General features: G+C 31.2%; 3 protein-coding genes across 5 annotated transcripts; 2 read left to right on the top strand and 1 right to left on the bottom strand.

The window, feature by feature from the left end:
* Nucleotides 1-498: 498 nt before the first annotated feature.
* Nucleotides 499-4,211, bottom strand: LOC107435099 (uncharacterized). 3 transcript variants are annotated; one of them, XM_016046648.4, is made up of 9 exons: nucleotides 4,036-4,211; nucleotides 3,684-3,924; nucleotides 2,953-2,983; nucleotides 2,519-2,537; nucleotides 1,967-2,064; nucleotides 1,679-1,777; nucleotides 1,117-1,289; nucleotides 842-933; nucleotides 499-699 (listed from the first exon to the last, which is right to left on the bottom strand). In XM_016046648.4, the coding sequence occupies exons 2-8, from the start codon at nucleotides 3,846-3,848 to the stop codon at nucleotides 847-849; spliced, it is 672 nt and encodes a 223-aa protein (XP_015902134.2). In that variant the 5' UTR covers nucleotides 3,849-3,924; nucleotides 4,036-4,211; the 3' UTR covers nucleotides 499-699; nucleotides 842-846. The 3 variants fall into 3 exon arrangements, with proteins under 3 accessions (XP_015902134.2, XP_015902135.2, XP_015902138.2); XM_016046649.4 differs by having other exon boundaries at nucleotides 4,047-4,211; XM_016046652.4 differs by having other exon boundaries at nucleotides 4,051-4,211.
* Nucleotides 4,212-14,511: 10,300 nt separating this feature from the next.
* Nucleotides 14,512-16,037, top strand: LOC107406119 (uncharacterized protein At5g23160). The gene is made up of 2 exons (XM_016013220.4): nucleotides 14,512-15,140; nucleotides 15,225-16,037. Exons 1-2 carry the CDS (start codon nucleotides 14,598-14,600, stop codon nucleotides 15,771-15,773), a joined length of 1,092 nt encoding a protein of 363 aa, XP_015868706.3. The 5' UTR covers nucleotides 14,512-14,597; the 3' UTR covers nucleotides 15,774-16,037.
* A 2,008-nt stretch (nucleotides 16,038-18,045) lies between these two features.
* LOC107405955 (large ribosomal subunit protein eL42) lies at nucleotides 18,046-19,860 on the top strand. Its single transcript, XM_016013047.4, has 4 exons — nucleotides 18,046-18,201; nucleotides 19,196-19,375; nucleotides 19,499-19,573; nucleotides 19,665-19,860. Exons 1-4 carry the CDS (start codon nucleotides 18,199-18,201, stop codon nucleotides 19,722-19,724), a joined length of 318 nt encoding a protein of 105 aa, XP_015868533.1. The 5' UTR covers nucleotides 18,046-18,198; the 3' UTR covers nucleotides 19,725-19,860.
* The last annotated feature ends 1,417 nt before the right edge of the window (nucleotides 19,861-21,277 follow it).

Below are 21,277 nucleotides of genomic sequence, written 5' to 3'. Positions count from 1 at the left end.
ACGATGTGACAATTCAAAAAGGGAAATAAAAGCACAGATCATTCCCAAGTTGGCACTCAAAATAAATCTTGGGGTCGTTAGAATATCCATCTACTTCTACTACATTTTTTGCGTCAATATCTACTTCTACCATATTGTGTGCGCAAGAAGACTGAAAATTACACGAGAGAGAGAAACAGAGAGAAGCTTGAGAAAAAAGCATCCTCTCAACGACTTAGAAAGAAAAATAAAAACCAATAATTTGTTCTGTTCCAAAAATGAAAAATGCCTAGGTTGGAATAAATTTGTTCAAGGGGACGTCAAATTCACAAAAAGCATGCCTAGTTTGGCATAAATTGGCTAAGGGGATGGCAACTCAAAAACATCACATTAAAAATGAACTTAAAAATTCCTAGGCGTATAATACAGAGTGCATCCCACATCAAAAAAATATATAATAAACTAGAAAAAATTGGCCAACCTCTACCATAAATTGGGAATAGGAAGAAGCAATTTAGATATTCGGAATTTCAAATGTTATTATTGCACTTCAGAACAGTCATTGACACATGACAGTCTTCAAAAGGAAATCCCAGCTGGTATGTATGCATTACATTTTGTACTATAGTTTTATGGAATGTATGCATTACATTTTGTACTGTAGTTTTATGTTCCACCAAAATGCCTTCATCTTGAAAGCAGAAACTTTCAACAAAATTGCTGCAACATTTATAAGAAACTATGAAATTTAACGAGTAGTTCTGTTCTTCGCACACACGGTGCATGTGAATCTATGTATTTGATGGAAACTTTAGAAGTTCTTAAAAATAGAACAAAAGATAATGCATGGTAAAAAATTTACCTTGCTCAAGCTCTCCCATCCCACTCTTTATAGAACTCTTTAAGAAACTCCTCCATGAACTTGTGCCTTCTCTCAGCCCTGCTCCGACCAGCCTAAAATTGTTGATATGAGATGTGCAAATAGTTTATATAAGTTTACGAGGCACATAAATGGTTTTGCTGGAACATGCATGTTAAGCATAAAATGCAATAATCTCCTTAACCTTTAAACCTGCTGGGAGAGAATGAGAAGAGGCACAAAATATCATGGTTCCATTGCAAGTTAAACACTTTTACCTCTGTTTTCATCAAATCCTTCAGCTTAAGAAGCTTCTCATGAAAATGATTTACAGTTGTCTGCTCATCTTTTTTCACATACTGCTCCTTAGATAAGTCAGTTCGTGGGTGAACGTTAGGATCATGCAGTACTCTGTTCCTACTTCCACCAAAAGTAAAGCAACGAGCAATTCCTGCATCAAGCAGTTAGTAATGAAAATATTAACTACGTCAAAGGGTCTGCAAAACAAATAAAAGAAGATCAAATTCACGAAACTTAATAAGACTGTTAAACAGAACAAATGGCCTAAAAAAAAAAAAAACATAAAAGAATGGAGCTCTAGAAACAAATGAGCCAGTCAAAGCAGTAAAAGACAATCTAAATCTTTTTGCCTTTCATAGTAAACAAAGTAGCAGTATTGCAGAAATATCGAACTTGACAACATCATCAGGTGAGAGAGTACAACTTCCCATGAAGAGCAAACTTCTCTTATTGGTAATCTTAATTCTAAACTTACAGAGAGAATCAAGTGGACTAGTCAAATGTTTTGAAATCAACGTACTTATCAAATTCAAATATTACCAACGGCGCCAATTGCATCAAGACGATCAGCATCTTGTACAACTCCAAACTCTGGAGAAATTTCACTGTTTGCATGCCCTGCAAGCTCCTCTTTGAAACCTGAAAAATGAATAGTAAAACCTTTTCTAAGATGTGAAAATATTCAAACTAAGATACGTTTAAAAGCCTAAAAGCATTTGAAACAAAAAACTAGAACTTCACTAGATACTGCAGCAAAATGAGGGGACAATGAACTGATATTTAGAGCAACAAACATGGTCACAGAACAAGAGCTTTGAATCAACTAACCCATTCCCTTAATGATACTTAAGATCCTCATCTTTTTCTCCTCCTCTATGCCCTCTTCCTCCAGAAAGTTCTCAACAATTCTCTCCTGAGAGGGATCTCTACATGTAAAAGCAGTAGTTCATAAGTCAATATCAGAACAAAGAACAGTCAATGAAAAAATCCAAATGAATCTAGCAACTTCAACAGACCTAGCAAAAGATCTTTGAAGCAACACAAGCAAAGAAGTTAAGGAATGATAACGGAGTAAATATGAAGAGGATTTAGCTCCATTTGTATGCATACACAAGTCATCAAATATATGTATTTACGCATCATGCAAACTTAGTAAAGTATAAACCTTAGTAGCAGATAAAGAGGATACAGAGGGACAACAAAAAAATTATATAAACCTCAAACACGTCATAAAGCATTGACGCAACAAAAATAAATAAAACATCAGGAAGCTTTATAAATTCTATTTCAAATTGAAGGTAAAGCAACTTTGCAGCAGCAACACATTGAAAATTGTGTGCATTGCTTCCTACAATTAAGCGGGAAAGAGAAAAGGCAAACCTCAGGTATTTGTAGTCACCTGAAATGATGGCACAAGAACTAAAATCATCAGTAGTTTTTCTAGGACAGAAAGCAAACATATAGTCGTTTGCATGTGTTTTTAGTGTGTTAGAGTGCATTTGCGAGATGCCAAAGCAAAATTAATAGCCACACATTGAAAAATATGAAGAAATTACATTTGTAAAAGCATGTATTTATACTTATACAATTTTGATCAGTTTAATTGCGGTCCTGACATGATTTGTAAAAAGAAAATTAAGTCATTAATGGAACATATATCCATATTGATTATGCCCCTCATAATTGTGTGTAATTCCGTTTCATAGAGTGAGAGAGAGAAATTTCAGGAGATATAACAAATATTTAAAGCCTTCCTCCCTGTGCCTCTGAGAGAATGAAAGCATGTGTTTGAGAAGTAGAAGTTCGGTGCAAACCTATATCATGAAGAAGTGCAGCCAGCTCAACCTGTCAAGAAAGACAAACCAAGTTAAAAAAATGTCAAGGGGAATAAGGAAGTAAAATGCAAAACCATCTAATAACAAAACAAAAACAATTGAGTTTCATGGGAAGACCTTAGAAGTTACCCCAACTAGCACGGGAAGTCTCAAGAAAGAAAAAACAACATCATTTTCTGAAAATATCTGGGCGTCTTTTAAGGTTCCATATCATATTAAACGCATTAGTAGCATGTATCTAACTGTCAGAATTTCAAACCACAACAATACCTAATTTGGCCTTAAAAAAGCTGTCACAGTGTGTAGTATGTATTACATATTTAATTCAGCGTAAAATGTATGGGAACCAGTTGCGATGATGCAAAAGAGAAGAAGAAAATTACAAATAACGGGCATTTAAAGTGAAGGCCATAATAACAACGCTATAAAATGCTAATCAGCCAACCAAGTAATCCACAGGTATACTCCTAATTATGCACTAATCGATTACAAAAAGAAAGTTGCAAATTACTAAGAATTGAACAGTAGCATCAAAAGGGGGCCGTGCATTCAATGAAACAGCAACGCTTGTCTAGAATCAGAGAAGCAAAGATGAATAAATAAACTAAAAGCAAGACCATAGCTTGTAAAACCCATTATACAAATTAATAAAGAGCTAGACTTAAAGAAAAAATAAAATAAAATTGAGAAGTTTTTCTTTATGGGTTTACGATTTGCATCGAGTCTGGGTTGGAAGAGAGGCCTTCTTCACGGGCAAGAGAGAGGGCGAGATCTCTGACCCTCCAAACATGGGCAGCGTCGTGGGATGCATCGTTCCCTTTCATGGCTTTTCCCACCAACTCCTCGGCGTTTCTCACTATCTCCGTCCAACCCATTTCAGATTTGTGCAAACTACCAGCAAACAATCAGACCATTGAAGAACAGGGAAGATTGTTTCGAGCATTCACTTCCCTGTTTTATTAGGAACAAACAAGAAAACAAGAAGCAATGGATTAGAATTTCCTTTGACCATAAGAAAATAAATAAATAAATAAATAAAAGACACTCGCAGAAAATTCCTACTTGGTGGCTACCTACGCATTTCAACGGCATCAACCAATATACCAGACAATGTTCAGCGATGGTCAACAATGATTGTACTCAGTGACTTTGATGGTCTATTTAGTATTTAGGTTTTTTTGAAAAATAGCTTCTTCGCACGTTCAAACTTGAAAAATAGCAAAAAAAAAATTTTTTTTTAAACTAACCAATTTTTAAAACATTCGGATCAAAATATTCTTTATTACTTGTTTTTTTTTTTACCAATACGCAACTGGTTTTCATTTTTTGTTTTTGATTTTTTTCTTACTTTTTATTTCTTTTTTCTTTTCAAAACACAGCTAGACTAGAGTTCATTACAAGTCATTTTTAAACTGGTATGTTTCCATTCGATTCTTCTGCAAGAATGATGGGATTCATTGGGTTTTGGTTTCTAAGAAGATGGATTTTCGATTGCGACTATATGCTCGAAGAGCTTGGATTTAGCTCTGCCAAAAAAAAAAAAAATTGGATCTTTTTACTTATTAGGTTCTTATAAAGGTTTGGATTTTTTTTTTTTTTTTGGTTTCTCTGTTTCATGTACTTATAATTTTTTTTTTCTTTTCCCATCTCACATTTCTATGTCTGTTTGTTTCCCGAGAAAGCTGAAGAAATGAGAATTTGGATTTTTTTATTTTTATATTTTTTTGGCTATTTTATTTGTTAACATAATTGAAAATTCAGCTTGAGTTGAGGAATTTTTTTGGTTGTTTTGGTCAATGAAGTTTGAAAAAAGTAAACAAAGCATGGTAACATCATCTGGGAAACTTTCTTCATTCAAAGTTTTATGTACAGTCTTTTACTTTCCTCTCCACCATTTTGATGCCTTTTCTGCAGAAAAAAATTAAAAAACCAAACTGGGTGTTTCCATATTCTGGTTTTTCTTCTAGTGAACAATTGTTCATATTATCTTGAATTGAATTTGTAACTTTTATTCTTCAAATGTGAAAACTAGTGTATGGAATGGTCAGATTTATCTGTTTTATTGGCTTTGGGAAATTGTATTTATTGGTTGCAGCTGTGCAAAAAAGTTCCTTGTGGTTGTCTTATATATATATATATATATGTAATATGTTCTCTTATTTGAGAAGATTTTCTGTTTAAGGTATCCTAAAGTTTTATCTTTCTCTGCTTCTTCTTTTCCACTGTTATGTTACTTTGGTTCTTGTTCATGTTTATAACCTTCTCTTTTGTTTTATTTCACTTTTCATACTATTGTTTAGAATTTATTTTTAATTTGTTATACCACTGTATTGGGGCCTTTTTTTTCTTCTTTTTATAGGACATTGTACATTTTCAATGATGGAATTTAGAATGTTTTGTTTTCACTCAGAATTCTGAGAATTAGTAATATATTTGGTTGAATCAGTATTGTTCTATACAAAATTTTCCTTGGTTCTCTGGTTTTTTATTTTTAATTTTGTGTGGTGATGTTTATCTAGGCTCATAATCCATGATACTGGATTTGCTATTGTCAAAGTATTACATAATTGGTTCTCTTATGAGTTTTTGTTTGAATTAGTAACAACTCTGCTATCAATTAATATCAGACACTATTTCATTGCTATTTCAAAAAGAAATATGCTCACGAGGTTTTACAACAAAGAACTAAATATATGAGTTAGGTGGTTGATTCATGAACAGCATAATATCATTTTTACTTCTTTGTTTTCGTTACTTTCATTATGTTTATAAATGCATCTTTTTTCTTATATTAGCATTTTAAATATAGAGATAATGATGGATTTTGATGTTCATTTAATGAAGATAATTATGGATTTTGATGTAAATATATCTAATTAACCGTCTACAAAATGTGGCATATTTATTAGAATTCCATTTTCCACAAATCCTTTATATGCAAATCAATTCAAGGTTCTAGATAATTTTCCGTCCGTCGGAAAATTTTTCCTCCAAGTGGAAATCATTTTCCTCCTGTCAGAAATTATTTCCTCCTGTTGAAAATTGTCAGAAAATATTTACTTCTATTGGAAACTAATTTCCTACACTTGGAAAATCAATTTCTAATAAATTATTTAAATTAATATTGGGGTAAAAAATTTGAGAATGGAGACAAATATTATATAAGATGAAGATGGATTTAACAAAAAATGTATTGACTTTTAAAATCAATAACTAATTAAAAAAAAAAAAGAAAAAATGATATATATTTGTTTTTCTTTTCAAAATCATTTGGACATTTCATAAAATAAGATGTAAACTAAAGATTCAAAATCAACTCCAGAATGCCTCTTTTAATTTGGGATTAAATTCTTTAAAAAAAAAATTTTGCTAAATACGTACTACACCATTATCACAACATAAATAATCATTACCATCAAGTAGAAAATATAATATCCAAAACATGAAATAATTATTAAAAGATATTAAACCATAATATTAAATTAAAACTTCATAATTCGAAGCATAAGACAATAGATTCGTATATTTCTGTCTATAATGTCCAACACCACTGCATCGGCTACATCTACGTCCAATAATATCTTCACCTTGAGATGGTATACGTTACATCATCGGCCTACCAGCTCGCCTACATGTCCATCTCGGTGGAAGAACAATACGACTTAACACATCATTCGGAGCATACCACTGTTTTTCATTTAACACAGGGTAAATGGACTTAGTATAAGCTGCATAATATGCATCCGCAGTGTAGTAATGAGAACATATGTCATAAAGAGTAATTTGCGCTATCGGCAAGCAGCAATACAATGATCACAAAGATATATTTAATAATGAGAACACATGCCAAAGGCTGTTTGATGAACATTTCTAGATATATATTCAACTTTCGAAATCACCTCAACATATAATGGAGGCCGCATCATTGTCATCCCTCTATTCCTCACTTCTTGAAGAAAGCATTTCACATCCCTATCATAGCGTATTTCTGTAGGAACCAACTTTTCTGCACATCGTCCAGATATCCATTTTAGTTTTAACAAATATTCATTTTGATATATCTTAATAGAATTGAAAATCTCATCCTCTAACTCTGATTTTGTGGATCTCTTGCCGACGGAAACCATTATATTTTTACCATTTCGATATTCCCAATTACCACCATCATTTTGTACCAATGTTCCATTGTATAAAACTGCAATTACAATATTATCATCTTCCATTTTACTACAAAATTAAATGAATAACCTTAAACTAAATCAATAAATATATAAAAAATTTGAATAATACTAAAAAAACATATTAACTGTATTTAAAAAGTTGATTATGTTTTTTTCCGTCAAATATAACGTTTTCTTACTGGGGGAAAACTAGTTGAAAACTGGAGGAAAACTAGCGAAAAATTAGCGGAAAACTTGTAAAAACTGAAAAACTGGAAGAAAATGGTAGAAGTTCATCTTTTTTGTCAAATTTCCTCCGTTTGTACTATTTTTTATGATTTTTCAGTTTTACACAACATTACCCCTATTTTCAAATCATATGTCACCTAAGTATCTTTAAACTTACATATAACAGCTCATAAATTAATTTCTTACATATCCATGTTAAATAAAAATTTAAAAAAATACAAAACTAACAAAAAATAAGAGAAAAAAGAAAAAAAAAGAAGAAGAAGAAAAAAATAGATACCCATATTTCCTAGTTTCATCTAATAAGAAAAAAAAAAATTTTACCTGAATTTAGTTTCAGAAATGAGAAAATACAACAAAAAAAAAGTGAGAATAAATAAAATGCAAAAAATATTTGTGGTTTGTTAGAGAATATCTTGCACAAAACATGAACGGGTGTGTAAAGGAAAAAAAAATGATAAGAAAAATATATTGCATAATTTTTAATTTGATCAAAAATATTTTTATCCTAAAATGGTTAAGTTTTAAAAAACAAAAAAAAGAAATTGCTATTGTTCAAAAAACAATTTTCGAGGTGGTTAGTTTTTGAAAAAACTTTAGTCTTCGTAATCTGGACAGGCCCAAAATGGATCAATAAAAAGCCCGTTAGATGTGGTCCAAACTCTAAACCTGAGAAATCATCGACGTCATGTTATCGTTACTGAGTTGAGAAAGAACCCCTGCGAAATTAATAATAAAATCATAAAATACCCTTCTTCTTCTTTTTTTTCTGTGTGTTACTCTCAAGCTATCCATCTCTTAAATATGAAAGCATTAAAACCACAACCACTCTTCTTCCACAAAACTCCTGCTCTCTTAACCGTCAAAATGATTTTTAGTAGGTATTATGTGATAATTTCTACAAAATGTTTTTACTTAGTAGTAGATTAACATTACTCAAATTACATATAATATAGACAATAACGTTCATCATTACCGAAAATTTTTATATATACTGTATACACATCCAAACCTTCACCTAAAATCTTGAAAAAATATCTCTATGTAGTCTAAATATACGTCAACTATTAAACAAAAAATTAAAATAAAATAAAATAATAAAGTATAAATACGTCAATTACTTCATCATCACTATCTCAATTTCTTCATTGGTACGTGGATGGGGTTTTATATTCATTTGAGTTGCCTTGGTCAAATTGAATTCAGACCTCCCAACTAATTCTTAGTTTCTTAAATTAATGTCACTTTTATTTGTAGTTTTTTTTTTTTTTTTAATATGCTGGTAATCATAATGGATATGGATTTTATTTTATTGTATATATTGTCTATTTTGATAGTGAGTGATTAAAGAAAATAAATTAACAGGGACTGTTTGGACAAAAACCGCTTACGAGTGATATATGGTAAATAGCTTTTTATTTATTTATTATTATTGCTATTATTTTTTCTGGGGCATCGTAAGGGTTGGATATATACTAAATGACAAAACAAAGTGGATGGCATATTATTAAGCGTAATCATACAGAAAAGAAATGTGAAAATATCTGGAAGATTGTCTTTTTTATTTCTTTTTTTCTTTTTTGAAATTTAATGTGATTCACGTTTTAAAGTGGATATGGTGCTATTCACGAAATAGCTAGGCCTCATACACATATATATATATATATATATATATATATGATATTCCTGTTCCTGCCCTGCCCTGCCATCACGTTTGGATCAATGCAGCTTAAATATTATATATCCAGCCAAATTGGATACGCTTTGAATTTATCCTTCAATTTTATAATATTCACATTAAAAAACGTTTATCTAAAAATACTTTTGCATCTCAATTATCCATCCAAATTATTATAAAAAAGAAAGTAATTAAAGTGAAAAATTAAATGAATAATCAGAGTGAAAAATAAAAATAATTATACTTTGCTTATCTGTAATAAATAATTCCATTCAAAAACAATTTTTTTATTTAAAAAAAAAAAAACAATTCTGACTTCAAATTTATTTTTTGATAAATTCTTACTTCAAATTGATTGTTTCCTTTATTTTCAACCAAACATATATTCCATTACATAATATTTATGTAAAATCCATCCAAGTGTCGGCATTTGCCATCTTGTAATTATTGAAAATAGGAATCAATATATATAGATGTCTCGTATGCCAAATTCAGTTAGAAAATGAAGAAGATGTTGGAGACTGTGATAGGAGTTGGACGTTCACATCATGTGCACGGGGCTACAATTTACAGGCATTCTTTCCTTTTCTTCATATTTCCCGTCTCTTTTAATTTCATAAAAAGACACCTGCATTACCTGATTCCTCTCTCTCTCTCTCTCTATATATATATATATGTATGTATATATTATACGTCTACAATTTGTTTATGTATTCATATAAAGCTTGTAAACATCAGTCAAAAAGAAATATATTACAAATATAATAAAACTTACTAAAAGAAAAATATATAAACAGCAATCCTGAACCTTTAAAAATGAATAGTTGTTTGTTCATATTAAAGATTATTTATTTCTTGAAAAAATTATTCATTTATTTGAAAATGTATCAAATATAAATATATATATATATATATATATTATAAAATAGTTATTCTATTTTTGCATCCATCTTACATATCAAACATGCTCAACTTAATATTAATGCATGCATAATGGTTAGATTAAAATAGTACATGCATATTCAATATTTAAATTGGTGGGAAAAAAAGTTAATTTATGATCCAGAATAAATATTCTCATCCAAATTCATCACCATTACTATTGGTACTTCATTAATTACTAATTATACGTTCAAAATTATTTTCTTCATTACAATTATTACTGCATATACCATTTTTTTTTAAGTGATAATTCATTTCTAAGAGCACAAAAAATCTCCCGACAAAAAGGGAATTACACAGATGAACCACTTCCAAGCATATCAACAGCCAATAAATCCAAAATATCTCTTGGAAACGAGATTGAATTACAATTATTTAAATCAAAACTCAAACATGGATGAATGGCTTTCTTGGCTGACACGTCTGCAACATCCCCAAACTGTGTTATTGCTAGTGGCCGGTACTATTTTGTTACAAATGTCTAGAAATTGGAAACATCAAATACACAAGGTTAATCATCTTGATTATCTTGATCAGATTGTTTAGTGCATAAAAACAAAACAATTGTTAATGGTCATTCAATTAAATTATTTTTTTATATTGAAAATAGGAAATTAAAATTCAAGAAAATAATGACTTTTATCCTAAGTTGTCTCGTAGACCAATTACTCCGTAGTACTGACGCGCTTTGTTAACTTACATTAATTTCCCGCGGCGGCCCCCACCAAAAAAAAAAAAAAAAAAGGGATCATTAAAGAGTATTTATGGGTCAACAAATGGTTGGGTGAAGTTGTAATAGGTAATAGGTACAGACTAATTATAATAAAATAATCAAAACCACCTTAGCAGCTCCAGTATCAAAACCGCTCCAGGACCAAAACTTATTAAAACTTAGATTAAAGAGGAAAAAAAAAAAGTAAAAATATTAATAATAATAAAACTATATAAAGTACGTATCAAATATTAAACCTCCTAATCACACAATTGACTTTCCACAGGAGTTGTTGGTCCATGATTTTACTTATTCACACTTCATGACTACTATCCTATCCATGTGAAAAATATATATATATATTAGAGTCCTCTGATCTTCATTTGCAAGTTTTAACTTTTCTTATTGATTAAGAATTTGAAAAAGATAAATTAGTTAAGACATAATTTGTTCAAAGTCGTAGGCAGCTAATTAGTCGTGCTACAGAAGTTGCGTATGGGGGTGCCATGAAACCAATGACCAAGCCAAAAACGTGTCCATGTCATCCCTCCAGACCCAGCCAACTCCAATAATTAATCAACACAGAACGATAGCTTCATTGAATGCATTAGAAAAATTGAAACTTTTTTTTTATTTTTCTTCTTCTTTTTTTGTAATTTTCTGTGAAGTTCCGGTGCTTTTGCTAAAAATAAATTAATGTCAAATTTTGGCCAGGTCATATCAACTCCCACGATGGATTTTATAACAGACCCGAAGTTTCGAACCTATTTTCCAATTAAAATTTAATACTTGGAAGAACCTTTTTTCAATTAAGCAGTTAATTTAATGATATAATTAAGTGTCGAAATCAATCCAATGAAATGTTGTGAACATGTTAATTAATACTTGCTTGAAATGAAGTATGACCAATTTCAAAAGAAACTAAAAGGAAAATGGTTTAAAATAATAATTAAATCAAAATGATTTTTTTTTCATAATTAAAATGATTATTAATTGGTATATCTATTATATATGAGAAGAGCAATATGGATTAACATAAAAAAAAAAAAAAAAAAACACATGACATCCGGATTCATAAAATTGATTATTATTGTTATTATTATTATTAATTATCCCATTTTTAGACATTAAATGGAAATTTCCTTTCATTAATTGAAATGACTATATAAGTACAAGAAGATAGAATAACAAAGGAGAGATAAAGGTGGAACAACCCCTCTAAACATTACTGTGCAATAAAGCTGCTGGCTGCTTGATTTGCAGTAGAGTAGTCCAGTATATGATATCTAATTCCTTTACTGTTCCTAATTACCCGTTATGGGAAAAGTGACTCCACAAAATGAACCCCAAACTTGTCCTATTAATAAGTCTCTAATAAATTAGTTACAACGTATGTAAACAACATAATATTTTATTAGATATGTAAATTTTCAGTCCTGGAAGATGTAGTGGAACTTTGTTACATAATTATGTAGTAGGGAAAATTTTATTTACATCCTTTAATTTTGTTCGAATTACAATTAAATTTTATATCTTAAAAAATTTATCATTTGTATTCTATCTATTAAATTTTAACAGTTATAAGTTATAATTATATTTTCACTGAAGCCATGTGCACGTGTAAGACACTAAATGATGCGGTAAATTTTTAAGTAGGATTATAGGATCACTTATAAAATTTGTTTAGGAAATCTAGAGAGAAGATTAGAAAACAGTGTATTTATTAAATACCATTATCATAATTTTTATTTATATTGTATGGGATTTTAGATTAAAGATATCAATGATTGCTTTGAATGTTAGTTGTTCTAATCAATTTTATTTTTTTAATACACTATTATTGTGTGTTAGATTTATGGGTGATTATAGTGCTAAATATGTTTGATTAAATATTATTAGCACTATCAATTGGTATAATAATTGATTTTTAATCTTTTTATGGCTTTTAATTATAACAATTAACTAAAAAAAATTTAACAAATGAGTATATTTTGATAGATATAAAAATCTAAAAGGATTTAAAAAATAATTTATCAAAAATATGATATTTAAGTATATTATATATGGTAAAACTGAAAGGTTTAAATGAAATTTGTCATATATAGCATAAATTTATGATGGTCAAATATGATACATAATAAGCGAACTATAAACGTGTTAGATTAAATTGTCAAATAAGGTTAGTATATTATTTACTTCTATAATATGGAATTAATGAGTTTGAGATACCAAAATAAAGAGGGAAGTTATTGTAAAGTATAAAAAAAGTTGTTAATTAAATGATTAATTAATTTTGATCAATCAAATTTACTGGTTAAATTATGTTATTGTTTGTTTAAACATACATGGTTAACCCGATCAGTGCCCTAATTAACCATAGTTATTTGACGAACTTTTGATATGCATCATGCATGATCTCACTTGTATTTTTTTTTTCTTTTTTTTTTATGGATATAATTCATAAAAAAAATTATGAAAGAATTAATGATAGTGAGAACAAATTAAAGATATTTCATTACATATATACACGAACTATACGTACGTATTCCGATTTCCGAGTGAAGTCATTATATATAATATGTCTATCCAATAGGAATTAACCTGCTCCACTTCAAATAAAAAAATAAAGAGAATAGATTCCAAATTTTACTTTCTATTTAAGGTTCAAAATTATGAATTATAAAATATTGGTTTCCGCGTGTTATATAAAAAGCTTTATTTGAACATTTGAAACTCGACCACGTAGTTTTGCAATTATTAATTATCTATATATACATAATCCTAATGAAAATTAATCAACACTAAGATTTATATTATGGATATTCCTTCTGCAAATATTATAATACCGTATAAAAAAGGTTATAAATACCTCTTTTTGCCTTGTGAAGCAGGAAAAGGTCTTAAATACCTCTTTTTGCCTTGTGGAAGCAGGTTTCCTTTGTAGAATAGGAAAAGCATACGGTCAAAAGGTTATAAATATATTTTTTTACCTCTTTATAAGGGCACAATTATTTAGTTAACCTTAATAACTTTTTAAGCATTAAAACACATCCTGATTTAATTTCGAAGTGTTTTTCGCAACATTGAAGAGTGTTTTTCATTGACACATCTAGATTTTTTGTGTTTTTCCCTAACACACCAAGATTTTTATGCGTTCTTATGTTTTTACAAGTTTACAATCAAGCAAATCGTGTAGTGTTCTTTTTCTCTTTTTTTGGGGTAAAATAAATCGTGTAGTGGTTCTTGGTGGTGAAATTTTGTGCATCGACACCATATAAAAAATTGTATGTTATGCATATTATAAAAAATGATAGAAGGCTTATCATATCTGAATATATATATATATATATATAATGATATCCATTTGGCAACGTAATTGCAGTGCTGAGGAAGTGAGCAAGGCAATCTAGGGTATAAGAACGAGTAAGAAGGACATCTTTTAGCCACCGAAAGTCCAAAGTCATATCTAAATAGACAGCTTTGCATAGCTGTTCTGAAATCATATCTCATTCTTCTGTCTCCTTTTTGTTTTCTCTCATAATCCAGGTATATAGACTCAGTGCCAAAAACTGGTTGTTATTTCGGTTTATTGTTTATATATTTACTGTTTGTTCATTAAATGAAGTTTTTTCTTATAGAGAAAAAAGGATTATTTTGTTGTTGTTAAATGAAGCTCTAATTCTAATTCTTAACCACCCACCACGCACACAGAAAAATATTTAGATATAGTCATCGTTAGGTCCCACACCTTCTCATTACAAATCTGAGAAAACTCTAAAATAATAAGAGAAAAAGAAAAATAAATATCGTCTTTAATTATTTCTCTCTCTCTCTCTCTCTCTCTACCCCTCTCTATATATTTTAATTTTTGTTTTTTTCAAACATGAAATTAGTGAATGAAGGTGTAGCGACCCAGCCAACCGTCACAGTCTTCAAATTAAGCCGCCCATGCCTGACTTGTCCTTCTCCGCTACTTCTCTCTCCTCGTATGGCCGAAATCAATAACAAAACCCATCATCAATCCTCCAAATCCAGAACCACTCCTTACTTTCTCCGCTGCTTCGGATTTTCCAGGAAAGTTCCGAATAAGAAAATTAGGTCCTTCTCGGTAACCGTCCGATCTGAGGATGCCAAGAAAAAGAAAAAGACGTGGTGGTTTTCTTGGTCAAGGTTGCACCTCAAAAACTCCACCATCAAAACTGTTCCCGTTGACACCACCACCGCCGTGTCTGAGAAACCGATAACCGTCTTGCCGCCGGACAGCAAGGTTCAACCGTCGAAGTCAAAGTCAAAGTCAAAGAAGGACAAGCTGATTACCTTGAAACCAAAAGTTCCGACCAATCAATATAGTCAGCCGCCAAGCGAGATTGAGGTTGTGGTCGCTGCAAACCCAGATCAAGCCCCGAATATTGAAAAACCTCTCCAGGTATATGTTAATAAAATACTCAAAAACCTTTTAGTCACAATCGAATCGTTGTTTTATTTCGTACTTTGTTTTTGTACGTTTCAGATTAGGTACAGTCCTGCGGGTAAACATTCATGTCTTCGTCGTCTAAATTCATCCAACGACGACGACGACAACAACACCACGGGTCAAAAGAGGCTATCATTCGGTCGGAAAATCGAAGCTCTAAGAACTGGTTTCCAAAAAACTAGATCACCAGAGGTCAACAACTCGCCCAGGTCTAGTCCTTCTCCTCCGAAATGGACCAGCGTAAAGGGTGTTGGGACTCTGTCGACGAAGAAGATTAAGTCCGACCCGCGGAAAAATGTGGGACCAACTATAAAATATGACTCGGTGGTGGGCATGTCGGTAATTATGGTTACCTTGGTAATACTGTTCTTATGGGGTAGACTCTGTGCCATTCTTTGTACGTCTGCATGGTTTTATTTCGTTCCACGATTTCGTTCGGTAATGGCAAACGACAACCGCGTTTTTGTCGAGACAACTCCGACGACGAAGAAGAATCCAGAAACCGTGGATTTTAATTCCGGTGAATACAAGAAGAAGGTTGTCTTAGAGGGCTTTCTTGAGAGGACTCGCAGGAGCCCATCATGATTAATTTTTGTTTTCTCCCAGTTAGCTGCCATTTCGAGGAAAAAAAAAAAAAAAAGGGTGAAGAGTGCACGTTAGTCGCTGCTTTCCTTGTTTTGCTAAAGTGAGCAGGTTGGTATTTCGTGTAAATTAGTTATAAAAACATGTCCAAATTGTGAAGAATGAAAGAAAGGAAAAAAAGTCGAAACCTTCTAGAAGTTGTATATATTTATTTATTTATTTTAATTTTTGAAAATTTGTAATTTCTATCGAGTTCCATTGTTTCAACTTTTCTAGGCTTTCTTTAAGTCGTAGATGGGGATGTCACGTGCTTTCTGTGTAGAACACGTGTTGGGGGTAATTTTCGGCTGGACAGTACATGGGCCAATCTTACATGGCAGTCCGTCAGTTTTGGTTGTCTTGATTTCAATCGCAAAGCCGCTAGAGTTGAAAGAGAAAGACAAAAATCTGACCAAATTGTTTTTCATTTTGTCAAACAATCTCTTATTAATAACCTTAATTAGTCTTAATTCTGGAATTTTTTAGTCAAAAACACAAATTTCCCATTACGTATGCATCTTAATTTGGGAGGAACAGAGCAAAGTGAGAAAACAGGGTTTTGCATATACAAATGGAAATGGGTTTGGTGTGATACCAAATTCTTATTATGAATATTTTTGCCATAAGTGACAAGGAATGTGGAGCCTCTAAACATACATGTCGATATGATCAAATTACACAGAGGCAATAAATGAATAGTGTTAGGTTTAAGGTTGGTGAGCTCCGCTAAACAAATACAAATTTAAAATTATAATTTGTGTGATTATATAATTTGAGAATAGCTTATGTATAATATACCAACGAGAAAAGACGAGGTTGATGGAAATGATAAGCATGTTGGTTTTGGATGAGTTACTTTCATGGCTGTTTGCTTGCGTAAAATAAAATTCATCTCCTGGGAATTGGGTGCACGTAGCGGACGACTACTAAATAGGATATGGTTTCATATTCCATTAATATAAATCCAAAAGAGCAACGTGTGGTGTCTGTCCTTTTGGTTTATAAAACGCCCCTTTTCAGAAAAAAAAAAACAAAAACCAATGCGCCTGTGGCAGGCTTTCAGCGTAGTTTATACTCTGTTTGACCGTGCTTTAAAAATTCATATTTTGATATATATATATATATATATAATATACTAAAAATTGTAATTAAATTCAAAATTATAAACACGGACGTTCAAATTTAAAATTCTTTCACATAAAAAAAAATTATCAAAATTCCCTTTCCGCTCAATACCAAGGCTCCCACTCATACCACCAATTAAAAGATTCTCAGCAAAACAAAAACATTACACACAAAAAAAAAAAAAAAAAAAAAAAGCTCTACAATCGCCATACCAAATATGGTTCCAAAAAAAATTGTAGAAAAAAAATTAAATAAAAAGAAAGCTCCACAAGCATGACACAAAGAGAAGCCTCTTCGTCTCTGCTTCATGTTTTTCTACTTACTTAAAAAACGTGGAGCAACACGCAAAAAATAATATTAGTTTTATATAAATTAAATATAAATGAATGAATGAGTAATTACAATTATCAAACAAAGAACAAAACTCTGTTTTCTCACTTTCGTCAACGAATGAATGAGTAATTAAAATTATCAAACAAAGACCAAAACTCTGTTTTCTCACTTTCGTCAAGGCTACCGATGTTTTTTGCGTGTTGCTTCACGTTGTTTAAGTAAGTAGAAAAAGATGAAGCAGAGGAGAAGAGGTTGCTCTTTTTGTAATGGCTGTAATTTTGAATATGTTTTTTATCCGCACCCCATATTGATTAGGTTCAATCTAATTAGATAAAAATTATATATATATATATATATATATTATTAGATCCGGTCTAATCATAAAAAAACTATATATATATATATTTTTTTTGAGTGTAAATTCAAAAAATGTTTCATGGAAAAACAAAATAAAAATTATAATTCAAAATAATAATAAAATCCAATGGACGATCAAAGATGGTCCTTCCTTCAACCCGTTGATGGTAACGAAAAGTTTATAATGGTATTTCTAGTTCTAGTGCCAGTGTATGCAGTTTCATAATCGAATGTACATAGAGATTGAGAAATTCGAGATTCTTACCAGAAAAAAATAAAAATAAAATTGTGATATCTTTAGTAAGCCCAACCCAAAATCTGAATTGGGCTATTCCAGCCTTTTGGTATTGTAATAATAAGGGGAATGAGCAACTAAACCAACCAGCCCAAAACGATTACAGCAGGCACAAACCCTCAACATAAGCAAGTCGATCGTAGCCGTTGATCTTCAAGACATTTAGATCCCTAATACGAAGCTGCTATATAAGAGGCACTTCTCTCTTTCTTCAGCCGTCTGGCTCGTCTCCTCCTTTATATTTCTCTGAAACAGGCGTGAAGTCTTTGTGCTTCAAAAATGGTGAGTCCTCTGTCGTATTGCTTTGTGTGTGTCCTCATTAGGGCTTTCTTTAGCTTGTGGAAAATGGTTCCTATGTTCGTGAATGGAGTTGTATTGTGATTCTAGTTCTGTTCCCTTTATGTGATGTTGGGTCTTGATAGTTTGCCGAGATTGGATTTTTAATCCTAGTTATTGTTTATCCTCGACTCTTATTTGGTTCTGTTCAGCAAATGACATTAGGGTTTGTGTGTAAAACGTTTGTTTTTGGTACTGCTTGTTCTTTTGTGTTCTGAGTTTCTTGTTTGTTTTTGATTTCTTTTATTTAAATAGGACTTGGGAGGAAAAATAAATTATTGGTTTTGGGTTAGAGAACTAGGAGAAAGGAAATAGTACTCGAAAGTTTGTCTCCGTCATTTTCCATGTGGTTTTAGTATTTAGTATTAACTTAATTGCTTTCAAGGAAATTTTCTTCTACAAATAGCGGTCTGTTTTTAGTTAAATTGATTATATGAGTTTAGTTGCTGGTTAGGTCTTTTACAAATTTATTGTTTTCTCTACCTCCAAGTTAAGGGATGTGCCATAATATGTAGGGTTTATGCTTGTTTATTGCATTCAAATTGTTGCTCAGTCTGGACGCTATTTTCTTTTTTTTCTGTCTTCGAAGTTGAGGGGTTTCTATCATGCACCAAGTTATTGTATTTGATTTTACTTTTTTAATTTTATTGAGTTGGACGGTTGAAATGTTTCTGTATGCCAATTGTGTCTTCTAGCATTCATTGTTGTATTATATATGATTTGGGATTGATAGAAATCAGGTTTTGGCAGCTTAAACTTAAGTCCCAATAGTATTTGAAGCTATCTGGTTACTATTTCAAAAGGCGGTGAGCTTTTTTACCGTATTAATACTTAATTAAGAACAATGAACCTTAGAAGTTTTTAGTTTTAAAAGTATGTAGAAGTCGTCATTTTATATTTGTTTTCAGAAATTGAAAATGTTTGGTTGTTTATTTTGCAGGTGAACGTTCCAAAGACGAAGAAGACTTATTGCAAGAGCAAGGAGTGCAGAAAGCACACTTTGCATAAGGTCACACAGTATAAGAAGGGCAAGGATAGCCTTGCTGCTCAGGGAAAGCGTCGTTATGATCGCAAACAATCTGGTTATGGAGGTCAGACAAAGCCAGTTTTCCACAAGAAGGTAAACTTTGCATATTTTTGGTTTCTTGAATTCAATATGAGTTATCAAAGCAATATCTCATTTTAGTTTTTATATTTTTGAAGATAAATTTTGATGTCTCACAATCTCCACATCTTTAAACAGGCCAAAACGACCAAGAAGATTGTTTTGAGGCTTCAGTGCCAGGGATGCAAGCATGTGTCTCAACACCCAATTAAGGTTAATGTCTTATATTAAAATTTTCTTAGTTCTATTGCCACCATGTAAGTCTCTTTTACTAATGCATGCTTGTTTCCTCTTAATTATACAGAGATGCAAGCACTTTGAAATTGGTGGAGACAAGAAGGGAAAGGGAACTTCTCTCTTTTAAATTATATCCGTTTTGTCCGTCTGTTTTCATGTTTTTCTCATGTTTCTGTTTTTGTTCAAATGGAACCAGAAATTGGATTTTTGTTAACCTTGTTTTGCCAGTCTTATTCTTACTGAAATCTTTAGTTTGTGGAACCTTTGAAATGGTGCCAGTTCAGAATTAGATTTTAAATTTAAATTGCATTTGCTGCTATAGTTATCTAATTTGTGTTGGTTCGCGGACCTACGTTTTTTCCCGTAGAAATGCTTATGGGGCATTATTAGTATTATTATTATTTTTTTAGCTTAAATTGCTTATGGAGCATTATTGTATATGCTGCATAAAACCAATTTTCAAGCAAATCTCAAGGGCAAAGGACGTTTGTGCTCTATTTTAAGCGTTTTCTTCTGTTGTCTTTTGCATTTTACGTAACACTGCGCCTAAAAAGCAGATATTGAATTGTCATGTATACATTCAATAAGCATTTTTTCTTTTTAAAAAAAATTTTTGTTTTTATTTTGGCTTTTGCTGCTGTTGACTCGTGTTATGGAATCTAAACTTAGTGAAAATTAAAATATTATGTAATATATTACAATTAGTCTGTAATACAATTTGATTTTGGGTATGTATGTATTCTTGTTGTAAACTTTTTATATTGCACCGTGATCAAGGATTATTAATTACTTTTAACTTTTGTAACGTTGAAGTTGGTTTCGAAACCACAAAAAAGGAAATGGAAATCCTTGGATTTAATCAATTTTAGAAAGGAAAATTGAGATCTTAACTATTTTTTAGTATCTTATTTGTAAAATTGTACTGTTCCTGTGTTTGTTTAGGAGACATGTTTTAGAACAAGGTAAAGGGTTCTAAAACAAAAAGCCCTTTCCAACCTGCCCTACCGCCAAGACTAATAGGAATTCATTAATGAAAGCATCGGTCACCTTCCAAACCCAGCCTCGCGAAAATCTTATATTCCCTTAGGTTGAGCCCTAAAGCTGATTATGATCAAGAAACCAGCAAAGGCTGGATTATCAAACAGCTACCGGAGCTGATTCGACCAGTCGAATAGATTGGCATGCTACTTGGTTGGTCCGTAGCGGATGCGCTCTTTCTGGAGATTGGTGAGTTGCCATGGTTAAACATTACCTTCTAGAATTTTTTTGTGAATGTGTAGAAAATGCTTTGAACTCTTTTTCACATTTTTTAACATTTTAGGAATCATTTCCAAATGCATCCAACTCTTTAATTTTACTTATTGGACCAACCTAAATGCATTTAATTGAAAAAGAAATTTGGTTATATTATGTCAAAAAAAAAAAAAAAAAAAACAACCAAAATTATTTATATAGCAAACTCAGTTTGGAAAAAATAGACAAATAAATAAAGGAATTTTGTCGCTAATATCTCTATAGTTTCAACTTTTTTGCATTTTACCCTTGTAGTACTAAATTTGCTTTAATACACAAAGCGGCAATATTAGTCCAAAATATTTCCATTGCTAATAAATTATGTGAAATGAAACAAATTTTACATTTTGATTATACCCAGTTCAATACAAGGAAATATTTTTACGG

This window comes from Ziziphus jujuba, chromosome 1, assembly GCF_031755915.1.
Source record: "Ziziphus jujuba cultivar Dongzao chromosome 1, ASM3175591v1".
Classification (NCBI taxonomy): Eukaryota; Viridiplantae; Streptophyta; class Magnoliopsida; order Rosales; family Rhamnaceae; genus Ziziphus; species Ziziphus jujuba.
This window is presented reverse-complemented; position numbering and strand designations above follow the sequence as displayed.

Excerpts from the sequence above, each read along its gene's own strand:
- LOC107405955 (XM_016013047.4), top strand. Across the intron at positions 19,376-19,498 it reads AGCCAGTTTTCCACAAGAAG|GCCAAAACGACCAAGAAGAT; the intron begins GTAAACTTTGCA and ends ATCTTTAAACAG. Across the intron at positions 19,574-19,664 it reads TGTCTCAACACCCAATTAAG|AGATGCAAGCACTTTGAAAT; the intron begins GTTAATGTCTTA and ends TTAATTATACAG.
- LOC107406119 (XM_016013220.4), top strand. The coding sequence starts at position 14,598 with ATGAAATTAGTGAATGAAGGTGTAGCGACCCAGCCAACCGTCACAGTC. Across the intron at positions 15,141-15,224 it reads ATATTGAAAAACCTCTCCAG|ATTAGGTACAGTCCTGCGGG; the intron begins GTATATGTTAAT and ends TGTACGTTTCAG.
- LOC107435099 (XM_016046648.4), bottom strand. The coding sequence starts at position 3,848 with ATGGGTTGGACGGAGATAGTGAGAAACGCCGAGGAGTTGGTGGGAAAA. Across the intron at positions 2,984-3,683 it reads ACCCAGACTCGATGCAAATC|GTTGAGCTGGCTGCACTTCT; the intron begins GTAAACCCATAA and ends CTTTCTTGACAG. Across the intron at positions 1,778-1,966 it reads AAGTATCATTAAGGGAATGG|GTTTCAAAGAGGAGCTTGCA; the intron begins GTTAGTTGATTC and ends TTCATTTTTCAG.